The sequence below is a fragment of the Anomalospiza imberbis genome, chromosome Z (genome assembly GCF_031753505.1).
Source record: "Anomalospiza imberbis isolate Cuckoo-Finch-1a 21T00152 chromosome Z, ASM3175350v1, whole genome shotgun sequence".
NCBI lineage: Eukaryota > Metazoa > Chordata > Aves > Passeriformes > Viduidae > Anomalospiza > Anomalospiza imberbis.
The window spans coordinates 17,649,016-17,670,155 of NC_089721.1; the positions used below are offsets into that span (position 1 = coordinate 17,649,016).

Below are 21,140 nucleotides of genomic sequence, written 5' to 3' on the forward strand. Positions count from 1 at the left end.
GCACTTTATTTTTCCTTCCCCTTTAGAAATATTCTGAAATTATCTGCAATTAAAAGACTAAATTATTCCCAAATTTTAAAATAGAGAGATTGACTTCTTGCTGTTGCTGTTTTTCCTGCATTCTGGGAAATAATCAGAAGTCAGCTTAATCAGCAACATTAAAGAAAGCAGCTTCCGAGCTGCTCTTTCTGGTCGCGTGCCACAGCATCCAGCAGACTGGAAGTGGCACTGTAGAACTGAAGCATAACTGCTCCTAGCCCAAGATTATAGCCTAAATTACAACTCTACCTGCAAGATGTTTCCTTTGCTACCAGCTCATAGATGAGTTGGCTTAGAGTTGCCTCAGATGTCCAATGGCTTCTATACAGTAACTTTACAGTAACTTAACTTTTTTTCATATACTGTTCTGTGTTGTAAAGGAACAGACATCCCAGTGTAGCTAGCCAAGAAATGTGCCTAGTGCAGCACTAGAAAGATCAAGGATATGCGTGCCAGGCCTGGCTTCAGTGTAAATAAGCAGTGCCCAGACTGTTTATATAAAAGAAGGTACATACTCCTGCATTAGATATTCACATTGTGCTAGCCCAGAACACAGCAATAAGATGTTTAATTACTTTTGGGGAGAACAAAAAAATCCTCTAGCATATTTATCATTATGCTTTAAATAAGATCAAATACTCATTAAACATGCATAGAGGAATGTAAATGAAATTAAATTCTCACAGGCAATTCTCAAACGCAGGCCTTCACCACTTCAACCAAAACTTTTTGCCACAGTGCTCTGTTGAGATTAAATGTACATATAAATTGATGGTTTTCCACTGCCCCTGCAAAATAGCAGTTATATTTGCAGAGCAGTTAGTATTTCCTTCTTCTGCTCCTGCTGCCACCTTTTCATCCCTACAAAACGGATGATATAAATAGGCTACATTCTTTTTCCAGTCCAGCTCTCTACAATCTTTGCTAACAGTTTACTTTCAGTACCAGCTACTTAAAGCATAAGATATTTAATAAAATCATTAATTTTTCCATTTTGTGATTTATAATCCATTCAGATTACCATAGATTGACTCAAGGACTCATGCTCCTTCTGTGTACTCCTCTATGAAGTCCTGTGTTAAGAGGAACAAAAAAAAAAAATTAAAATATTGTAATTAGAAGCTAAATCTTTTCCAAGATTAACACTGTGTATCAACAAAATAAAACAGGCTGCTGTTTTATTTGTAAAATCTATGTTGTTATAATTTATTATCTATATAGCTTCATTTTAGATGAGATGTTTATAACATGAATAGAGATGAGTTCAGTTTTCTTTTGGTTTGAGTTGTTGGGCCAGTCTGCACAAGTGCAACAGGCAGTTTCAACCCCCAGTTTATGCAAAAGTAAGAAGTTTCCTTACTAAATATCCCTTACTGTGCTAAATTCACATTGGAACTCTACAGTTTATAACTACTAGGAATATACTAGTACTACTATACTTTGAATCTGCTGTGCTCATCACTAGGAGTTTGGCTAGAGAAAAATGACTAAAATCTCGGATTTTTTTTCACAATTTTGGCTAACTCCATTAAGAATGTTGAAGAAGTAATCCTAGCCCTGAAATAATCACAGTATCAGGTACAACACATAGAAATTATGTTCCTTTTGCTCAGTTTGCACCACTTATGTCAGAGGATTGGTCAATTTATCTCTATAAATTATAGCAAATATAATGTCCATAAAATACAGGAAATTACAAACAGCCTTGCATTTCATAACATACAATATTCAGTTAGTTCACAACTCTTTCTACAGAAAGGTGCATGGGAAGACAGTGGTAAATGGGTCAGGGGAGGTGGAAAAGTACTGTATTGGTGTTGTTGTTGTAAAGAATTACTTTACTGTGACACACTTCATTATTCATGTTGATGTCAGTTTGGCACAGGAAAACTCAAATGTGGAAATCTGACCTAAAAAACAAAGACAAAATATTAAGTAGTTTACCTTTACTTAATGAATAGCTGTATTTTAATATTAAAAAAATCAATGTTTGATGAATAAAATTATTAATATATTCCCAACATTACTACTGGAGAATGTTAATTTGTATATAAGGGTAATTCCAAAAGATCCAGACTGTTAAAAACCAGATGCATGTACTGGAGAGAACATGAATATAATTTGTATCTTCACAGACAATATGATGTTACAGTAGATTTGACCTCAGAAATATTGTTTTATTAGTACAATGTTTTTTATAAAACTCACAGCAATGTTTATTAAAAGTCTTTGAAATTCCTCATTCAATTATTTCTAAGTATCAAGTAAAATAAATATCAGCTTGTTTGCCATAGTAGAAAGCTTAAAAGTCAGTGGCAAGCAGGCAAATTAATTTTCTGATCATATAGTGAATGTTTATTTCTAGCTTGAGCCACTAAAATGTAAAAATTAGACACAATTTTTAAAATTGCTTCATATATTCAGATCAGCAAAAAAGGTCCGAAGTAGTCTGAGGTGAAACCTTTGAAATAGATTGAAGCATTTAAATACTGAACAGTGTTCAATCCTTAGTTGTTTACCACAAGAGTGGCCCACAGTTCCATGGTAAGCAAGAAGACAAGGGATGCCTATAATCAGGCACAGAAGCTTGTCAAACTCACCAACATGACACATTCAGAAGGACAGGTGTTAAACTTCATAATCCTAAAGGACTTGGACAATTTTCCCCAAACTGCAAAGAAGTGTTTCTGGTTCCTTGAACATAAAGAGATCTGAAACTTCACTTCAAGGTAGTTGCCTACAGCAGCGTTTCTCCCAAAACTCTGCCAGTAGCTTCCCTCCCTGTGCCAGTAATTCAGCAAACCAAGAAAAGCTGGACTGTTGGCTATCAATTCAACACCAGATATGTATCAAAGTTATATCTACCACGAGTTTCTCCACTGGCTTCAGATGCTGACTTTGTACCTACTGAGGGAGGACTTTCCTTCTTCTAGTAAGAACAATTTTGCCCTTCTCTTGCAGAAGGGATTGTCAAGTATTAGTATGGATTGGATAATCAAAAGCACTTCATAATAATATGTATCTCAGTGGAGCATAGTCCACTAGCATGGACTGTGTATAATTCTCCACACCTAATAACTCTGGAGCTGTCCATAACTAGAGAAGTTTGGCAAGGCATGAGAGAGAATAGAGAAGACTATTTCCAGTCTTTGAAGGGATAACATGCTTGTTATATTATCTGACTGTCAGAAAGAGAAAGAAACTATGCTGGCCAGCATTCAGGAATGTCTATGCCGGTCTCTCATGGATGCTTTCACAATTCAGCATGGAATAATGCTGTGCATAGCATTTAAATACCAGATTTATCAGGGAAGAATTGTTTAACTCCTGGTCCAGATCTGCACTGATCCAATTCTACTTTAAATACTAGCAAACCAGAGAAGCAAATAAGACTGTGTGGTAGGCAAAAAAACCAAGTGATTTCTGAGGAATTCCAGCAAATTCAGATGAAGGAGAAGACAAAAGATCTGCATTCAGATCAGAGAGGTGTGACCTCTTTGTTGGTAAACTACAAAAAATAAAGAATAAACACCAAAGCAAGAATCAGTTGAAATTACAAGAAAAACACCAGATAAAGAAATACAGAACTGTCAGGGTGACAGCCATGCTTCTTAGGTCATTCTACACAGTAACAGGACATCCTGTATTAAGTGACCAGGTCTTTCTTAGAATAATAATAACAATTAAAAGACTCCAAAAACCTAATTAAAACACACACACACAAAAAAATCCCAAAACCACAGAGAGATTTCTCATGTGTCACAGTAACTGCCTATTTTTCCCCAATATTTAGTACTGGCATTTACCTAATTGATACTGTGAGATAGGATGTTTACTATATTTTCTTTACAATAAATCACAGTCAGATTAAAGTAATGTATGTTTGTTCTTAGTGGACTCACACTTGACCACCTGCAAATGCTATGCAGCTCTGATAAAAAAGACTATTATTTTCTAATTTTAAACCTTATTTTTCTAATTGTCTGAATATTATAACATTCCTTCAGCAGGAATGTTCAAATAGACTAACTTCCATGTAACTTGTGCTTTGATAAAAGAAAGACCAAAATATCCCAGGGGGCTTTGAAGAGAGAGTCAGAAGACCTACCACAGGAACCAGCACAGAAAGATTTATCAGGAATTTGCACCTGAGTGAGAATTTGTATTATCAGACAAAACTTAACACTGGGCATTTAGACAACTATTGTCTTTGTGAGTTGAGAAGCTCTCCACATCACTTTTTCATTCTGGGGAAAAACAAAAGGAAGAAGAGCCCAAAATTAGGAGGATTAGTAAAAATCAGGAGCATTCATGAAACAGGTCAAGTACAAGCAGCTATCATCACTCTCCATAGCTCAAAAAAGGCAAGTGTCATGCACCTCACAGGAGAGGGCAAGTTTTGTGGTAACTCTCTCAGATTTTCACAAGCCAGCCTTTGATTCTTTGCTCCAGAACTCACCCCACAGCATATTCAAGCTATGCTATTGGCATGGGAGTGAGAAAGCACATTCTTTGAAGTGTGCTCCCAGGTGGTATGCATGAATGAAAATTCACACTTCAGAGGACATATTTAGAGCTTTCCATTTATTGCAAATTTAAACACTGCATGAAAACACTCTAGATCTGGAACAGAACATTTCAGATTTAGTGGCAGAACCAGTAATTTTACACAGACGGACACTCTAGCTGTGATCACCACTGCCCATTCCAAGCAGCCTGTGTATAAGCCAGATCCATCCAGAAACCATATAGCTATGCCATGACAAATTGGCCTTTGTCAGGGTGTACTTGGGATGACAGCTACAAGGGCCACATATGCTTGCTTTTGGCAGACTTGGAGCAAAAGGAATGTGAGCTCAGGCCCATCTGCTTCTGCCCATGAAGACATTCATGTGTGATGTCTCTGGACTTGATCATGCTTTTTGTTTAGGTTAAAGGTTCACTGATTTTATTAGTGTCAGAGCAGGACCTATCACCACTTTGCTGTGTCTTGTTACCCAAATGTGTGGCTTGGTGGCCTATGTTCCTTTCTTTGATAATGCCATCAGCTTATGTATCTTAGTCCAACAACAAGCTCTGTTTCTCTACATCATGCCCTCTGTACAGAATGCCTGTCCTGAGTCATTCTGCAAGTTCATTATCCTGAATTCTCTTAAGTCCATTCCCAAGAAATACTTCTTTCACAATACACTAATAATACTAGCAAATAGGACATACATGCTAATTAGAATAAAACAACAAACAAACAAGCCATATTAACTGCATTATACCAAGCACCATCCCTTGGCAAGTGACCACATAATCTTACTGTTGCTCCTTCTGTCATTCCTCACCTCCTCACTACCCAACAATTATTCTGTGTCTATAATTAGTTCACACTGCTGCAACAGGAGATACTAACTCACCACCTTGGGCCTATCTGAACATTTCCTGAAATCAGAAGGGTTTTGCAGGGGACAGCAGCCACTGGTGGAAAATGTTTGGAAACCCCATCAGGAGAAGGGATCTTATGCCCTTTCTCTTCAGAAAGCCACTTATCTACTCCCAGCAATCATCATAACTAGCTGCATTCCTGCTATTTCAGGCTCTTAATGATATTTCTGACAAAAAATACATCTTTGCTTTTTCAGTGCAGTTCTCCTGGTATCAGCGGAGCTGTTAAAGGTAACCCAGATGAGAATGATTTACCCATAATAAGCAACTTATGCAATAAGTTGTGTCTATTTCATTTATATTAAGTAATGATTTCACACCCCTTTATTTTTGAGAAGCATTCATCATAGACAGATTCCTTCTTAAAATGAAACCAGTTTGTCAAATTCAGCCAAAATTATAAAATTTCTTTACATTTCTATATTTCATTATGGCTTCATTCAGAAAATAAGCAAATTCTATACTGCAATTTGCTGTGCAGTACTTGGAATATTATAAGGTTTCTTCTAAATTTAACTTATACTCATGTTAGGGATTTAATTACCCCAAGAAAATATTAGGTAGAGTTATTTTACTTGTTCTGTGAGCGTGCTATAATCTTACTTTGTAAACATTTTTGAAAGCATGTGATTTAAAGGACTTAGAGTTATATGGTTGCTTTACATCTGTTCACTAGTAGAAAACATTCTCTCTAGTGAATTCAGAAAGCCTTTTATAAGCCTTATAGAAATTAGAAATATGAAAATGGTCTCTTTAAGGCTATAGAAGACAGAATTCATTTTTTAAAAATTATCTAAAGACCTTTTAAATGTTAGACAATGGACTGATTACATTATCCTCTATTTTCTAGTTTAAAAGAGTCCAAATTAGCTAAAAACAACATTTACAAACCTTTACTATTGAGCATAACTAGAATTGCAATGTCCAGGACTCAGCCATAGAAAATCACAGAATAACAGGATATGCTGCATTGGAAAAGGATCTACAGGGAGCATTGAGTACAAGTCCTGGCCCTGCACAGCACCATCACCAAAAGTCATACCATGTGCCCAAGAGTATTGTCCAAAGGTTATTCATACACCATAAACTGGATACAAAATTACAGGATCACTCTTTGTTTTTTCAAGACTCTGGTTTCAATAAGTGCATAGCATAATAAAACCCATTGTTTGTGGAAAGAATCGGAGTTAAGAAGAAAATGCCATGTCTCTCTATAGGATCCTTCCATGGCTTTAGTTGTTTTTTTCTTTTCCTTGCCCAAAAGCAAGGTCATCATTAGTTGCAAGTTCCCTCCTCTCCAAATTCCTGCTTTGGGACCCCAAGACCTGACCTGAAGAAATGCTTCTCCTGAGGAGGAGGAATTGGCACCAGTAAAAACTCTGAATGTCTGAGAAACACTGGAGAAAATGATCTTAAGCTGGTAAACAGATTCCCTCTGTGTGCTGTCTTTTATACAATGGATGTACTAATGTTATTTATTGGACAGCCATATAACATCCAGTGTGTTAGTATCCAGGAATAATTAGAAATGGAAAGCCCTGCAGAAGAACACCTAAATACAAAAGAGATACCCCATTGGGATCTACGTCACTTCAGGAATGAGCTAGATGGATACAACATTTAAGAGGGGGAAAACAGACTGTTGCATGCCAGGTTGGTTCAGTTAGGGGTTTTAATAAATGTTAGTTAGATCGGTTCTATGTACCCCCATTTTCCCCTCAAAATGGTTCTCTCCAGGCTGTCTGCTATAGGAGCTTTCACCTGTCAATCTTGTAACCACTCCCTTCTTCCCCACGGAAAGTTCTGTATCAATCACCCCACCTCTGTAATCCAATTTGTCCCAGAACCCTGTACACACCCCTGTTATGTTCCCATAGGATGCCGTGTTCCGCGTCACTCCCCTGTCATCCGTCCCCATTGGGCGAGGGGGGCTTCTGCCCCTGTCTGCCCACCTCCCATTTAATCCCCTGTTCCCTGTGTCCCAGCTGCCATTTTGCCCATGCGGGCTCGGGAACAGCTGCTTTGTCCACTGCTGCAGTCACGTGGGAAATAAACAGTTCTCAGCCTTGCGGGTGAAATGCGCCTTCTCTCTAACTCTTTATCTCGCCTTAGCGTCTGGCTGCGGAAGCGGCAGACCCACGCGGAGGCTCAGCCCTAGAGCTCCAAACACAGGTGGCGGCCCTGGTCTCGCTGAAGAGCAGCGCCACTAGCTGGGCACCCCCAGTTGCCTGGGACCAGGGCAAAAAAAAGCCAATGCCATGGTAAATCACAGAGATAATGATACTACAGGCTCTAAGTTTGGCCAAGATTCCAATTTAATTTTAAGTTTTTACCCTTTTCAGATAACATTTCCAGTGTTCACACATCTCCTTGAAAAGTGATTATATCACCAGCTGCTTCCCTGTTCAAAATGCTTAGGATTATCTGAGCTCAGTACAGTACCTGCAGTTTCCCTCTTCATTTTAGTCTGTCTCATTGAAGAATGAAACTTTCTACTGCACTTTTACATCTGAAACTATATGAAAACGTAAACATGAGACAAAAGAAGTAATCTATTAAGAAGACACTAATTTCACTTGTTGTGGACAAATTAGAAAATACAAGTCCACATTGTCATTATGCAGATGATGGGCAATCAAATGAAAACAGTAATGACCAAAAAGACAGAAAATAAACCATAGTAAAGTACTAGGACATGGGAAGCTCTTTCTTATCTGTAGCTCTTCTGGACTAAGTAGTCCAGAAGAGCTACAGCATACAAAAGTCACAAATCACCATCACTGCTGGATGTTTAGGCTCAGAAAATCAGTTGTTGGTTCTAAAAAGGCCACCCATATGTCACACATCTCACGCAACAACTGCCATATCCCTGGTGACCCACCCCAAATACCCCACATAATCCCTGACCAGTCAGGAGCGACTTCATGGAAACAGGGTGTTTTAACTGCCATGCCTGCTGTTTAGTCATTAGACTTCTTCCCTGTGAAGACTTCCATCAAGGATACCAATTAATGCAAATGGCTTGTAATTAGCAGTGATGATTTTTGTAACGTGGATACCTTTTCAGTATGAACAGGAATGAACCACCAACTCATTTCACATGAGGCAAGCATCAGGAGGTAAAGATTTGCAGTTAATAAAGGCCCATGTGAGAACGAAACCAGTGACTCAGAAGAGTAATGCATTGTCTTGCAATACTGGTCCCCAGTGCTGGCACCACTAATCTAACTGGATCAGATCATTGTTAATCCTTTGTTTTACTGAGAATGTGAAAATTCTCTTAACACTTACTTCACATTTGATTTCCTCAGAGATGGGTGTTGTGTGTAATAAGTGTGCTGCCTTTCCATTACTTGGAGGGGAATTCACTCTATCAGCATGCCTTTTGTTTTCACCTGTCCATCTCCACTCCTGCCTCCTCGTGTGAGTATGATGCCTGCTTTGACTGCCTTCACTTTCACACTGCTAATCTTCCATTTGACCCACTTTGGCACTGCTCTATTGGCTCTCCTGGCAACAGATGTGGAAAGGCTGCTGATATGTAAGTTCAAGTGTCTCTCTTTTCTGCTCAGCTCCATTTAATATGGCCAGATTTTATTTTTGCTATGATTTGGAATTTCTGCACTTGACTCATTCCCTGTTGTGTCTTAATTCCTGTTACTGTCTTTTCTCTAGTCACAACACTCAGTATTTCACCCCACGTCCATAACTGCTTTTACTACTAGCAGAGCATACTGGACATCTTCTCTGTCACCTCACATCCCCTCAAACATGCAACTTATGAGATAACACTTGAGCTTACTCCCCTGCTCCAAAAATATGAGCTCTCACTCAGTCCTCTGTTATTGACTCATAATGGGTCAATTATCATGGATCAAGAAACTTCTATGCCTTCTAATTGCTATTATTCTCTACTTCGAAGACCATTCCTTTCCCCTCCCCAGGTTAGTGATGGACCTCGTCCGTGTGAGTGAAAGGGAGGATCCCCGCTGCAGGTTCTGCTGCAAGGGCACCTGTGGCCTGCCCTGGCTGTGCCTGGGGCCGGCTGCCCCAGCTGGAGCCATCCTCGGACAGCTCCCGGCCGCCTCCGGGCCTGCTGCGGCCCTGACTCGGCCCTGCTGCATGCTGACCTGACACACCTCGTCCGTCCGGCTGACTCCTGCCTCGTTGCCACCACTTCCTCCACGACATGTTTGCTCCGGGGGAGAGTTCAAAATGGGGCCTCTGCTTCCCAAAATATCCTCTCCACCGGCTGCCCCAGCTAGCCCTCCCTCTCTCATGTTTCCATGCCAGGTCTCCCACCCTTGAGTCACAGCTCTCCAGCACCTTCCCTTCCTCCTGGTGTTATGAGCTCCCTCACTTTTTCCAGAACCCCACTGTAAACCTGTGTTCCCACATACCCCTTGTGCCATGACTCACCCTCCCTAGCTAACCTTCTAATTATTTTTAATTAACAATAACAAGAAGGAACTGACATTAAGTGGAGATGATCAGATGTGAGGATGAGTTCAGTGCAAATGCTTAGAGAGACAGAAACAGCAACATATACTACAGAATAATTCTATAATCGTTCTGTGTACATTCCTCTTTCCATAACCACTGCCTGACACTATCGTGCTCTGTGTCCTTTTATGAGATATATAACCTTGATTAGAAGCAGAGACCATCCACTTTCATTTCCACAGGTGCTCATTATTGACAGAGGTAAGGGCATCTGAAAATCAGACTAGCTTTTAAAATTTTCTATGTAAAGCAACATCAAACGTAACTGTTGCAGCCTGTGCTAATATAAACTACAATGCATTTAATTTACCATGAGCCTGTCTTAGCTGCCTTGAATTTTCCTGTACTAAAAAGTCCAGCCTTTCCTGTTCTGCCCACTTATTGCACCTCTCATGCATCTTTTATTGCAGCTATCCATGACTTAATGCAATGGCAGGCATGAGAAGCTGGCCTTGAAGATGATACACAAATTGATTTTTTTTCTTTCTATAGAAGATTAAACTTGCTTTGATGGCATAACCTTGCTTCCTTTCTTCCGCTCTCATTGACTTTCCTCTTCTGCCACAGTCTACTTAATAATGCATTATGCCTCCCATTTCTCCCATCAGAACTAAGTCTTAATCCACTGGATCCAGAATCCCAATACAAATGCCTTGTTACTTTCATTCCTCCAGTGAAGGCTATTCCAAAACAATAAAACTACATTAAAATTTATTCTTTATAATAAATAAGGAAAAAAACCTCTCATAAGCTATGAACCAGAGGCGACTTTATGAGCATAAAATGTCATATGTGTAGAATTTCCATGAGCTGTCAGAGTTTAGTATTAGTTTGGTTCTAATGCTTGTTCTGTGAATCCCATGGAGCATGACCAGGAGTAGGTGAGGTCTCACGGAGTTGGCAGTAAGACTGAAAAGGTGACTTCAAAGCTTCTTTTATTCATGGTGTTAACTCCATTGCTATTGTGGTCATTTGATGTGAAATACCAGGAACTGAATCCTTCAGAAGAAAGGTCCACAAGAATGGTGTCCTAGATGACCAGGTTCTAAAGGGTAATTGTGCTACTTTAGCACTTCAGAGCACTTCGTCTAGGAAGACCTAGTTGTGTGATAGGTTATCAGTCTCAAAACCCTCAAATCCAGGTAAACAATTTAAATGAACTGGTATTTATTCCTCAGGGAACGGCATGAGGCAAAAAAAAAAGTCCACCTCTGCCTAAGATTGTCAGTATAGGGAGAGACACCCATGCACCCATCCACTCACTTCAGGATAATGCTTGATTCACCTTTTCCTTTATGCAATTTTTGAAACCACCAGCATAAAATGGGCAGTCAATTTCATGATCATTCAAGAGATGTAAGGAAGGCAGAATGTAGATTAGTCTTTGTTTCTGGCCTGCCACAAAAGACATCAGCCTACAAACTGCCAAAGTGATAGGTGAGTTCATTCAGGTCTTTACTCATAATCCTTAGTGAAGGTAACAGTAAAATACCTTATTGCTTTTTTACCTCCGATGAAAAAGTGTTTAATAACTCTTTACCTGGGCCACTTTGGTACTAATAATGCCTCATGTCGATTTTATGTACTTTTATGTTTTCAGCATGAGGATTAAGGCATTTCTTTCAATAGTAAGCAGGAAAGGGCATTAAAAATGTCAATCAGGATAAGGCCTTACTCCTGTTCAGATCATATCTACTTGCTATGGACAACAGAAAATGTGGGGGTTTTTTTACCCATGATTTCACAGTAGAGAAGAAAGATTCAATGGTTTCAGGTGTAACCAGTAAAACAGAATCTTTCAAATCAATTGTGTTCCCATACCTAAGCTAATTTACATGGATGAATTCCAGAGGCTAAATCTTTACTTTCTATTATTCTAATTTCCAAACACCATGATATTTGTTTCCAGATATATATATTTAAATGTATATTTAAATGGAGTTTAACCTCTTAATTTGTATGTCCTAGTCTCACATTGTGGCAATTCTGCCACTATTGATGTTCCTAAGGCATAAAAATTATAAAACCAGACCAAATTTTAAAAAGTGATGGCCCATGCCATGCATTATTCTGGTTGATTCCTTGGGTGTGCGTTGAGTTGGGTGTTCATAAATACCTATAAAACCTATATTTAGGTTTTATAAAAACCTATATTTTATAAAAATTTGAATTTACATTTAGAATCCATTTCATCAGGCACAAAATTACCTGTTATTGATGGGCAGCTGAAGGATCATTCTCTGATATGACTATTTTCAGGAGTAATGGAATAGCTTTAAAATAACAGAATATTCTTCTAGTTTCTTAAGTAACTTGGAGAATATTGGGAACTTTATTCAGTATTGCAAAGTAGCATATACACAAACTGTTTTCTTTTTTCTCATATGTATTATATACAGGAACTTAATGAAATGGAATAATTTCAGGAAAGGATTGCATAATGCCCTAGAATACTTGAGTTACTAGTGGCATCAGTGGGTAATACATTTTGTTAATGCTGAAGCATGACCTGTTTGAATAATTTTCTTGACTTGTTTGCTATCAGCAGATTAGTGCACTCAGTCATACAAGTATGTATGTGTACTAGCAAAAATATATCTTCAAACTTCATAAAGATGTTTTAATAAGAGTACAATAGATTTTGTTTTTCCTTGTCAATGTTATTTCATTGCGTCCAGCATTCATACCTGATAAACCTCTGTGCTTTCACCTAATCTTTTAATCGTCACATTTCCTTTCAAGTACATATACTCCCAAACTAGATTTTATGCTGTTTTCTCTTGGTTTCAATAGAATAGAACAGTTGCTGGACCAGCATAAAATGCAGACCACATCTTTCAAGAGACGGTAAGACATTTGTTATATAGAAGATATGGACAAGTGCCTTTCTAATATTTATTTTCCTCTATACAGAATTACAAGAGGGAGTTACGTGTTTAAGTGAAGAAGGCCAAGTAGTGCACTACAGTATCTTATTTAAGACAGGATCCACCCTGAGAAAGAATTTCAGAACCTTTGTTCCTGATGCATGTTCTTATACCAAGAATTTTAAAATGGCTTTCCATCTTTGGGCTCAGAGACTAGAGCAAAGGTACCTTGAAAAGCGTGTTTCTCCTTAACCTGATCCAAACATCTCTCTTGTTTTACAATATGAAAATAAAATGTGAGGTAAGGATACAGAGCAGAAGCTGCACTAAGCAGAAAGATACATAAGGATTTAGCAACCACTGAGCATAAACACTGTATACAAATAGTTGATTCACTTAACTTATTTTAGTGAGGTATCAACCATCCACAAACAACTAGCATCCTGGAGCCTTTACATACATTTTTAAATATTCTACATTAAAAGCTGTTTTATTTGCTTACATGAGCCTGAATTACAAACATGATTTTGGTACACTAAGAAATCATAACTGTTGAATAAAGGTTTGAACTTTCTCTAGCACACAAAATTGAACAAAAAGTGGTTTTTCCATGTGAAGTACTATAGCTCTAGTAAATTTTGTTTTTTAAATGCACACAAACTGTTTGTTTACTGGTGTCATAAACAAAAAGGGAGATTTTACTTATTAGGGAAAAGAACACAACAGTAGCTGTATGTGTGCAGCAGAATTAGGTAAGTCATGGCCTCTCAAGAATAAAATCAGCCATTATCCCTTGAAGAAAATAGACAGCTGGGAAGCTGAATTCTGCTCACTATAGCAAATATATATTTAACTTCACTGAACTGCCTAGAGTTACATTAATGAATCCATCTAAAGAACTCAATTGGGTCTTCCTGTCTAGACTTGAGAAGTAAATAAATATTACCTAATGCATGGTATTCAATACAACAAACCCCATCACAGTTATATACACTTATTGCAAGATGAAGCAAGCCAGCGATAAGTACTCTGCTCACTATTTCAGATTGACATCTGTACTTATTGTAGTATGCGTTTTATTACTCTGCCTGTTCCTTAAGTTCAGTTGCTGTGATTGATACACTGAATGGCTATTGATGTCTTTCAGAAAAGGCCTCATTCACTTATAGGAACAATAGGTCAAGTAAGTAATTAATTGCTTGCTGTTGCATCAGAACAGTTACTTGAAGACAGCTATATGTTTATACAGGTCCAGGTGCTATGCAGTGTCTAAGAAAAATAAGCCCAGTCCACAAGTCAGACAATTTCCCCCTGCCTGGAGTCCATGATTTCTCCATAATTTCACCCATTTGCATGGTTTTAACTAACAAATGGCACTGCCTTCAGTTTTGGAAAGCCATTAGTCACATAAATGGATGTTTAGAAGGAGTAGGATTGCAGAAAGCAGCAGGCCATCCGTATGTTGGTCTCAGAAAACTTATAGTGTCAACTTTGGTCTTAGTCTACCCAACTGATAGCTTTAAACAGCCACAAGTGTTACTAAGACAAATCATGATTTATAGTATATACTAAATCACCCTTTAATTTTTTCACCCTTTTGATTTTACTTTACTGGGATAACCATTTAACCAAGAGTAGAAAGACAAAATAAAGCTCAGTAGAGGCTTTGGGAAGTGATAGGTATGGTCAATTCATTCTGCTGTTGAGGTGTCAGGATTCTCAGCCCCTTGATAAGAGCAATGCTTTTCCAGCAAGCAGAGGAGAATTTACACAGCTCCTTATCCTTCAGTCTCCAACACACTACCCAGAAGAAAGCATTCTTTTCAGTCAGTCTTAAACATAAATTTTGGGATGTAGTATCTTGAAGACATCGATAGTTTTGTTTTAAGCTCTTAGGACAATAACTAAGTGTCAAGGCCTACATCATTAGTCTGTAAGCTCCATCAGCAGTTGTTTTAGGATTGCAGCTATAATTAACAATAGCAGTGTTGGTGTTTGTGACTGCAAGTGGGCACAGACACAGACACACCTGCCTACCCTTCATATTCAGACCTGTAGCCGACTCTTTAAAAATATCATATAGAAAGCAAATATGTGAGACTTTTTGTAATGCAAAGTAAAGCATGCTCAGTTATACTGGAGAAAGAGTAGAGAATGATGCTTCAGATTTCCATTCTTTATTGCCAACAGATTTATATTCAAAATGCCAAGGTCCAAAAAAAAAGTAATAAATACTTCACTTTAGGCTGTAATAAATTAAAAAAAAAATTAACAAGGAATGCACTTTGCCAGCCACAAGTGTGGGTATTTTTAAAAAAATAAGGAAAAAAAACAGTATGGCCGTAGTTCACAGTTAAGCAACCAGAAGCTGCTTGTTACAATTATCCCCAACAACGGAGCTCTCCCTTCCCTCCCTTTCCAGATGTGTATTCACAGTTTAACTCCATCAGAGATGCTCTCTTACAGAGCAAACAGACACACTCTGCTCCGAGTTCAAGTCAAGTTATATCTTTAACACACATGAAACAAGGAAAACTATGATCCGAAGAACTCCTTGTCACAACGTTTTACTCCAACAAGTTTAGGTTTAGGCTTCTAATAGATGTGTGCCCAGCACACTTGGACAGTCCAGTTTTCGTACCACCACACATCCATCATCAACATACTAGTTGCTCCACCATCTCCACTGTAGATTCACAGTGAACAAGAGAGTCCATTTGGTTTAACAGAGTCAATTCCTTCAGTTACATCGCTGCAGCAGCATGTTCAGAGCATATTCCATTCTGTATTTTAGTTCCAATGAACATCCCGAAACCAGAAGAGTTGTCAGATGAAACGTTGTGGATATCCTGTCTTCATTTATGTAGGTAAGGAGATATTCCTCACTCTGATTGCAAATTATGACTTTTGTGTGATCATGGTAGAAGTTCACCTGTAAAAGAGAAGTAAGTTGTTGTTTGTCTCCTTTCTCCTCTCAGTTTCTGAGATTTATCTAGTTTTATTGCAATAAAGTATTTTAAGACATTTTCTCTGGTGATGCTACCACACTTACTTGAAAAGTGCCATCGTTGAAGAGCATCATTAATGCTTTATCAGATTTGAGCCACTGTAAGAGGTAAAGCCTGGGCCTGCGTACATCTGTTAGGCTGGGCAAGTCTCCTCCCTAGGAAAGGGAACAGACTATGTTAAGTACTCAGTTTACATTTAGTCTGTATTTTTACAGCTCAAGACCCTGCAGGTGCTGAACTTACATCCATAAGGTTCTCCTCCATATAGTGAGAGAAATACTTCAGCACAGTTACTTGGCTAATGAACTGTTCAGGGGCCTCTGTGGCTGAGAAGACAGAGCACTGGCCTAGCTCAGCATAGTAATGCACTGTCCTGAAAGCAAAAAAAAAAAGAGAAGGTTAGTGATGATAAACAAATATTTCATGTTTAAATGCCTTAGTGAGTTGTTTGCTTTGTAATGATTCTTACTTTTTGTCTGGCAGAAGGCTCATATGCGCCCCATTGTTGAAGAGGACACCAACAGTGTGATCTGACAGCTGGTACCCAAAGCCATACTTGTTGGAGTAGTCCACCCATTTTGTAACCCACTGGAAGGATGCTGTCAGTTGTTCTTTGGGATTGCTGTCTGCTTCTGGCATATTCTCCAGACATCCCCTCAAAACTCTTGCAACTGCATCAGCAACACTTCCCATAGTACTGTCTTCTAAACCTGAAAAGGAAGAATTATTAGACTGACAAGAGCACATAGAAGATTTTCATTCTAAACCTTTGAGTTACATAGAATTTAAGAAATCTAGCCTTAATGACTTTCTAGTTTAAATTTTTCAAAATTACTGGCTTTTACAACATCAAAAATAAGAGTATAAAAGCAGATGTTTGCTTCAAGCTTTTAAGATATGAGGAAAATAAAGGTGGGATTCAGACTCAGACATCACATTTTGCTGCACTTACATTCACTGCTACTGCTGCAGCTTCCCAAAGTTCCTCTGACTATCATCCGAATGGAGTCTCCAATCTGCTTAGTTTCTGGCAATGCTCCAGGCTTCACCACTGTTGTGATAAGAGGCTGAATCTCCTAGAAGAGATGTCAGACATGTAAACATCAAACATAACACAAGTCAAGGCTTATACACAAGTTTTACATGGCTCTCCTATTTCTCAACAAATTATAAATTCTAGGGAAACTGGTATTCATGTACAAAGATCACAAAGGAGCTGCTGCTAGACTTAGCTTAGAGCAGCACTCCAGGTCTTTCCATTCTTTAGATCTTCAATTTGCATCTCACAGGCTATTAATCAGTTCTCTGCTCTCCTGCCCTAGCAAGGGAGCAGCTGTGTTTAGGTCTGAACACCAAATATTAAAAGACAGATTTCAGCAATTTATTCTTTTAAGAAGCCCTAGTTAATCATGAACTGAAGTCCTATATTTAGGATATTGAGAAATAGCACCTGGCAGACAAGTTAACGCACAGGCAACAATGGAGTCTAGGCAGATACTATAATTACTCAAAAGCCAAAATTTATAGTCTCCCTACAAAGGCTACCATACCTTTGTCATGCTTGTTTAAGCCCTCTTAAAGCAGCTCTGCTAATCATTTAAGCTTGATTATGCTGTGTACAGCTCCAGTTCTGATATCCAAGTCAAATATAATTTAATTATAGCTACTCCACCCAACTGCTACTAGATTTGAACTGCACTTGCATATACCTCATCTGTCTTGTGTTTGGGGGCCTGCTGGGTTATTGATGTCTTCTTCAAATCATGTCTGAGCTTGTAGATCTCTTCATCTTCCTTAGCTAGCCTGTCTGCAATACAGGAAAAAATATTTAACTCTGAATTTGGAAGTGATATTAAATTATAGAAAGCATAACAAGTAAGCTGTAGAAAACACATTGTCTCTGTCTAGCAGCTTCTTCTAAGCCTGCCATAGTCTCCCAGAGAAATGATGCCATTATACACAAATCACTCTAAGAGACTAAATTTCAACAGACATTAGAAACTAACAGATGACCAATATAGATATGGATGCTGTAAGAAGCTTTCATGTACATAAGCTGGCATAGGTGGGCAGACTACCATCTGTACTTATCAAGAAAAGTCAAAACCAACCCAGGAAAGCTCTGAGACACAGATATAAGTGTTCTGTTGCTATCTCACAGATGTACACTAATAGGAAACTGATTCAAGAGATAAATGGATTGTATCTAGGCTTCAAACTTACTATGTGTGTCCAAGTATCTGGCCTTATCCTTTTTTCCCCCAAAGAGAGCAGCAGCTGCTTTTTTGAAGAAATTTTTAGCAGGACTTGACAAATGGAAGTCAGGGACGGTGTGACAACAGCTTGCAGAAAGTCTATCAGGTGTAAAGCCCTGTGGAAATGCAACATAAATTTTTAGACCACAGAGTGCGTTTTTGTGTGGATTTTATTTTTTAAAACACTAATATCAGACAATACAAACCTGTAAGAAGAATTCATGTCGAATTATTTCATCTAAACTCGGCCGATCTTCAGGGTTTTTTGACAACATGCTAGCTATTAAGTGTTTTGCAGGTGCCAAGAGAGATGAAGGCAGGCTGTATCTTGCTTCCCTTATACATCTGTATGTTTCTTTAAGATTTGTAGTCTCAAATGGGGGTCTTCCCAACAGCATTGTATACCTGTTTAAAGGCAAAAGAAAACTGTTTTATTTTACACACCCACCATACTTGTGTCTACAACTACAAAGAAAAGGCTTCATCTATGTCCCAACATGAAGAATTTCTGCACCAAACTACACATGTATAAAAGGCTGTGTCCCCTTTGAACTCTCAAAAGCCCAAGCCAGTGATAGATATAATACATTTCAAAGGCAGGAAAGTACTTACATTACACAGCCTAAGGCCCATATATCAGATTCACAGCCATGCCCTTGTTTGTTGAGGACTTCTGGAGAGAGGTAATTTGGTGTGCCACATATTGTTCTGAAAAATCAAAGGCACCACAGAACTGGTTAATATTTCAAATAGAAAGAGGAAGGAGCTATTTTTCATAGAGCAGGTTTTCCTCTCAAGTTCAGACATCTAAAGAGGAGCTGTAGGAACTTTAATAGCATAGATGTTTTTTCATTTTGTTTTCACGATACTGGAAGGGCAGTAACTAGCTTTTGCTATGGAACATGACTTATCATTTTCATATGAATTTAGTTTCATTTACTACTAGACTATACATTTTTGATGCTCCTACCTCCTCCTGTGCTCCAGTGGTTCCAGCCTAGCTGCCAAGCCAAAGTCACCAAGCTTCAGTTCCATGTTCTCATTGATAAAGAAGTTACCTGACAGATAAAGAAATTCCAGTCAGTCCATCTCTGGCAAGGTAGGAATGCATATGCCACAGGTGCTGAGTCATACTTTGTTCAGAGCCAGAAGCTAGGCAAGATATTTTATTTTTTTAATTAGGAATGCTTAATGTCATCCCTTAAGCATTATGAGTTTCCACTGCAAAGACAGACTAAGCTGATTCTACTAAACAATCACCATACAAGGATAAAGTGGTACAATGCCAACAGGGCTGGAGGAGTATGTTTTGTAATTTGCAATCTAGAGAACTTACCTAGTTTAAGATCCCTGTGTAAGATTTCCTGTTCATGAAGATACTTTAGCCCTGACACAATTTGCCTGAGGTAGTATCGTACTTCTGGTTCTGTCAATACCTTCCTTGCTTTTAAGATGTGAGCCATTGACTGCAGAGGAAAAACAAAGGCAGAAATGTCACTGACAATTCATGCACAAGATTCACCTTAAGCAAAAGTAAACGAGTACATAGAGAAACAACAACTAAAGCCACAAAAAATAACTATTACACATCACACATTTAAATTAATTGCAGATTCCAGGTAAGTAAATACCGGATTTCTCCCAGTTGATGCTCACCCTTCTACTGCAGTATTCCAGAAGAATGTAAATATTCTCTCTGTCTTCAAAGTAGTGGTAAAACTGCACAACATGCCTATGATTAAGCATTCTGTGCAGCTCAATCTCTTTATCAATCTGTAAAGACAAAATAGTGGGAAAGAAGAAGGGTGTCGTTAGTCTTACTTCCACAAGGTTGAACAGACAGCTCTATCAAAACCACTTCAGGGAAAGGGGTAGGCAATCTAGCACACAAAGAATTCGAGAAAAAAAAAATCATTCATGCATACATACCTTCTCCCTTTGATGAGGTTTTGCTACTCTGCTGTGAGGAATAATTTTTGCAGCATAAACTTTATTTGTTGTCAAGTCTGTCATCTCGTAACACTTGGCAAATCCACCCTACAGAGACATAGGAAAAAAAAGCAATTAGAGCAGGTATAAATGCAGTCCCGCACTTAGTCATTCACCAGTTAATGTATTAGTCAAGAAGCGCAACTTCCTTAGCAAAGGGCAATTCTCTAAGGCCAGGTCCTGTGTTCATCGTTTGTCGGAAGGCTCGCGCTCCCCGCATGTAACATCCAAGTCTTTCCCGCGGGCTCGCCCCAGCCGAAGGCAAGATTCCGGGGCAATAAGGGCGCTCGGACCCGTAGCGCCTGGCTCGGGCAGCGCTGGCCAGGTCGTGGGCGGCAGCGCGGCGCTCTCTGGGGAAACGCAGCCCCGCAAGGGGCAGCGCCCGCCGCCCGCCCCGCCGAGAAAGGCGGCGAGCTGGGCACACCGGCCGTCGCTTCGGGAGGGCACGGGGTTCGCCGCGGCCATTACCTTTCCGAGCACCTTGCCGCGGCAGTAACGCTTCCCCGTCGTGGGGTCGGTTATAATCCGGGAGACCTCGGCTGCGGGGTGGCCGTGCTGGTGCGGCGGCTCCTCCGCCTTCTTCCTGCGCGACTCGCCGCCGGCCGCTCTGCCCACCGCCGCCTCGCAGCCCTTGGCACCGCCGCCGCCCGGCGGGTGGGCGATAGTCCGTAAGAGCTCCATCACCGCACCCCGCCGGCTCCGTCCTGCCTGCCCTCCTCGGTCCTGCTCCACCCGCCCTACTCTTCCCACCAGCTCAGCTCACGACGCCGAGAGGCTCTTCGGCTCGCCCTTTATGAAGCGGGTGGCGGCTCCGCCCCAACGCTGTGGGGCGGTCCCCGCCCGGGTTCTGCTCCTCCTGCCCGGCTCGGCCCGGCCCCGCCCCGCCCCGGCAGGGCCCGAGGAGAGCTGAGCAGCGCCGGGCTGACCTGTCCTGCCCTCTCTTGCCGGGCTGTCCTGTTCTGCCCTCCCTTGCAGGGAGGTGTGTGGCGGGAGCAGAACGAAGCGGCTGGGCGAAGAGGCTCTTGTCCCCCTTCAGCAAGGGAGGC

The 21,140-nt window shown here is 39.8% G+C and overlaps 1 protein-coding gene and 1 long non-coding RNA gene across 4 annotated transcripts; both read right to left on the reverse strand.

Moving 5' to 3' along the window:
* Positions 1–1,215: 1,215 nt before the first annotated feature.
* LOC137464695 (uncharacterized) lies at positions 1,216–10,058 on the reverse strand. Of its 3 annotated transcripts, none has more exons than XR_010994365.1 (3): positions 9,944–10,058; positions 8,855–8,970; positions 1,216–1,949 (listed from the first exon to the last, which is right to left on the reverse strand). It is a non-coding gene; the product is annotated as an uncharacterized lncRNA (long non-coding RNA). The 3 variants fall into 3 exon arrangements; XR_010994366.1 differs by lacking the exon at positions 9,944–10,058 and adding an exon at positions 9,603–9,730 and having other exon boundaries at positions 8,855–8,965; XR_010994364.1 differs by lacking the exon at positions 9,944–10,058 and having other exon boundaries at positions 8,855–9,161.
* Positions 10,059–15,003: 4,945 nt separating this feature from the next.
* On the reverse strand, positions 15,004–20,870 carry PLK2 (polo like kinase 2). The gene is made up of 14 exons (XM_068177428.1): positions 20,563–20,870; positions 20,035–20,142; positions 19,762–19,878; positions 19,442–19,571; positions 19,076–19,163; positions 18,718–18,813; positions 18,312–18,510; positions 18,074–18,221; positions 17,560–17,657; positions 16,803–16,926; positions 16,320–16,560; positions 16,094–16,223; positions 15,895–16,005; positions 15,004–15,774 (listed from the first exon to the last, which is right to left on the reverse strand). The coding sequence occupies exons 1-14, from the start codon at positions 20,773–20,775 to the stop codon at positions 15,583–15,585; spliced, it is 1,995 nt and encodes a 664-aa protein (XP_068033529.1). The 5' UTR covers positions 20,776–20,870; the 3' UTR covers positions 15,004–15,582.
* Between the last annotated feature and the right edge of the window lie 270 nt (positions 20,871–21,140).

Excerpts from the sequence above, each read along its gene's own strand:
- PLK2 (XM_068177428.1), bottom strand. The coding sequence starts at position 20,775 with ATGGAGCTCTTACGGACTATCGCCCACCCGCCGGGCGGCGGCGGTGCC. Across the intron at positions 16,927-17,559 it reads CCAAACACAAGACAGATGAG|GAGATTCAGCCTCTTATCAC; the intron begins GTATATGCAAGT and ends CATCTCTTCTAG. Across the intron at positions 16,224-16,319 it reads AGCCTTCTGCCAGACAAAAA|GACAGTGCATTACTATGCTG; the intron begins GTAAGAATCATT and ends TTTTGCTTTCAG.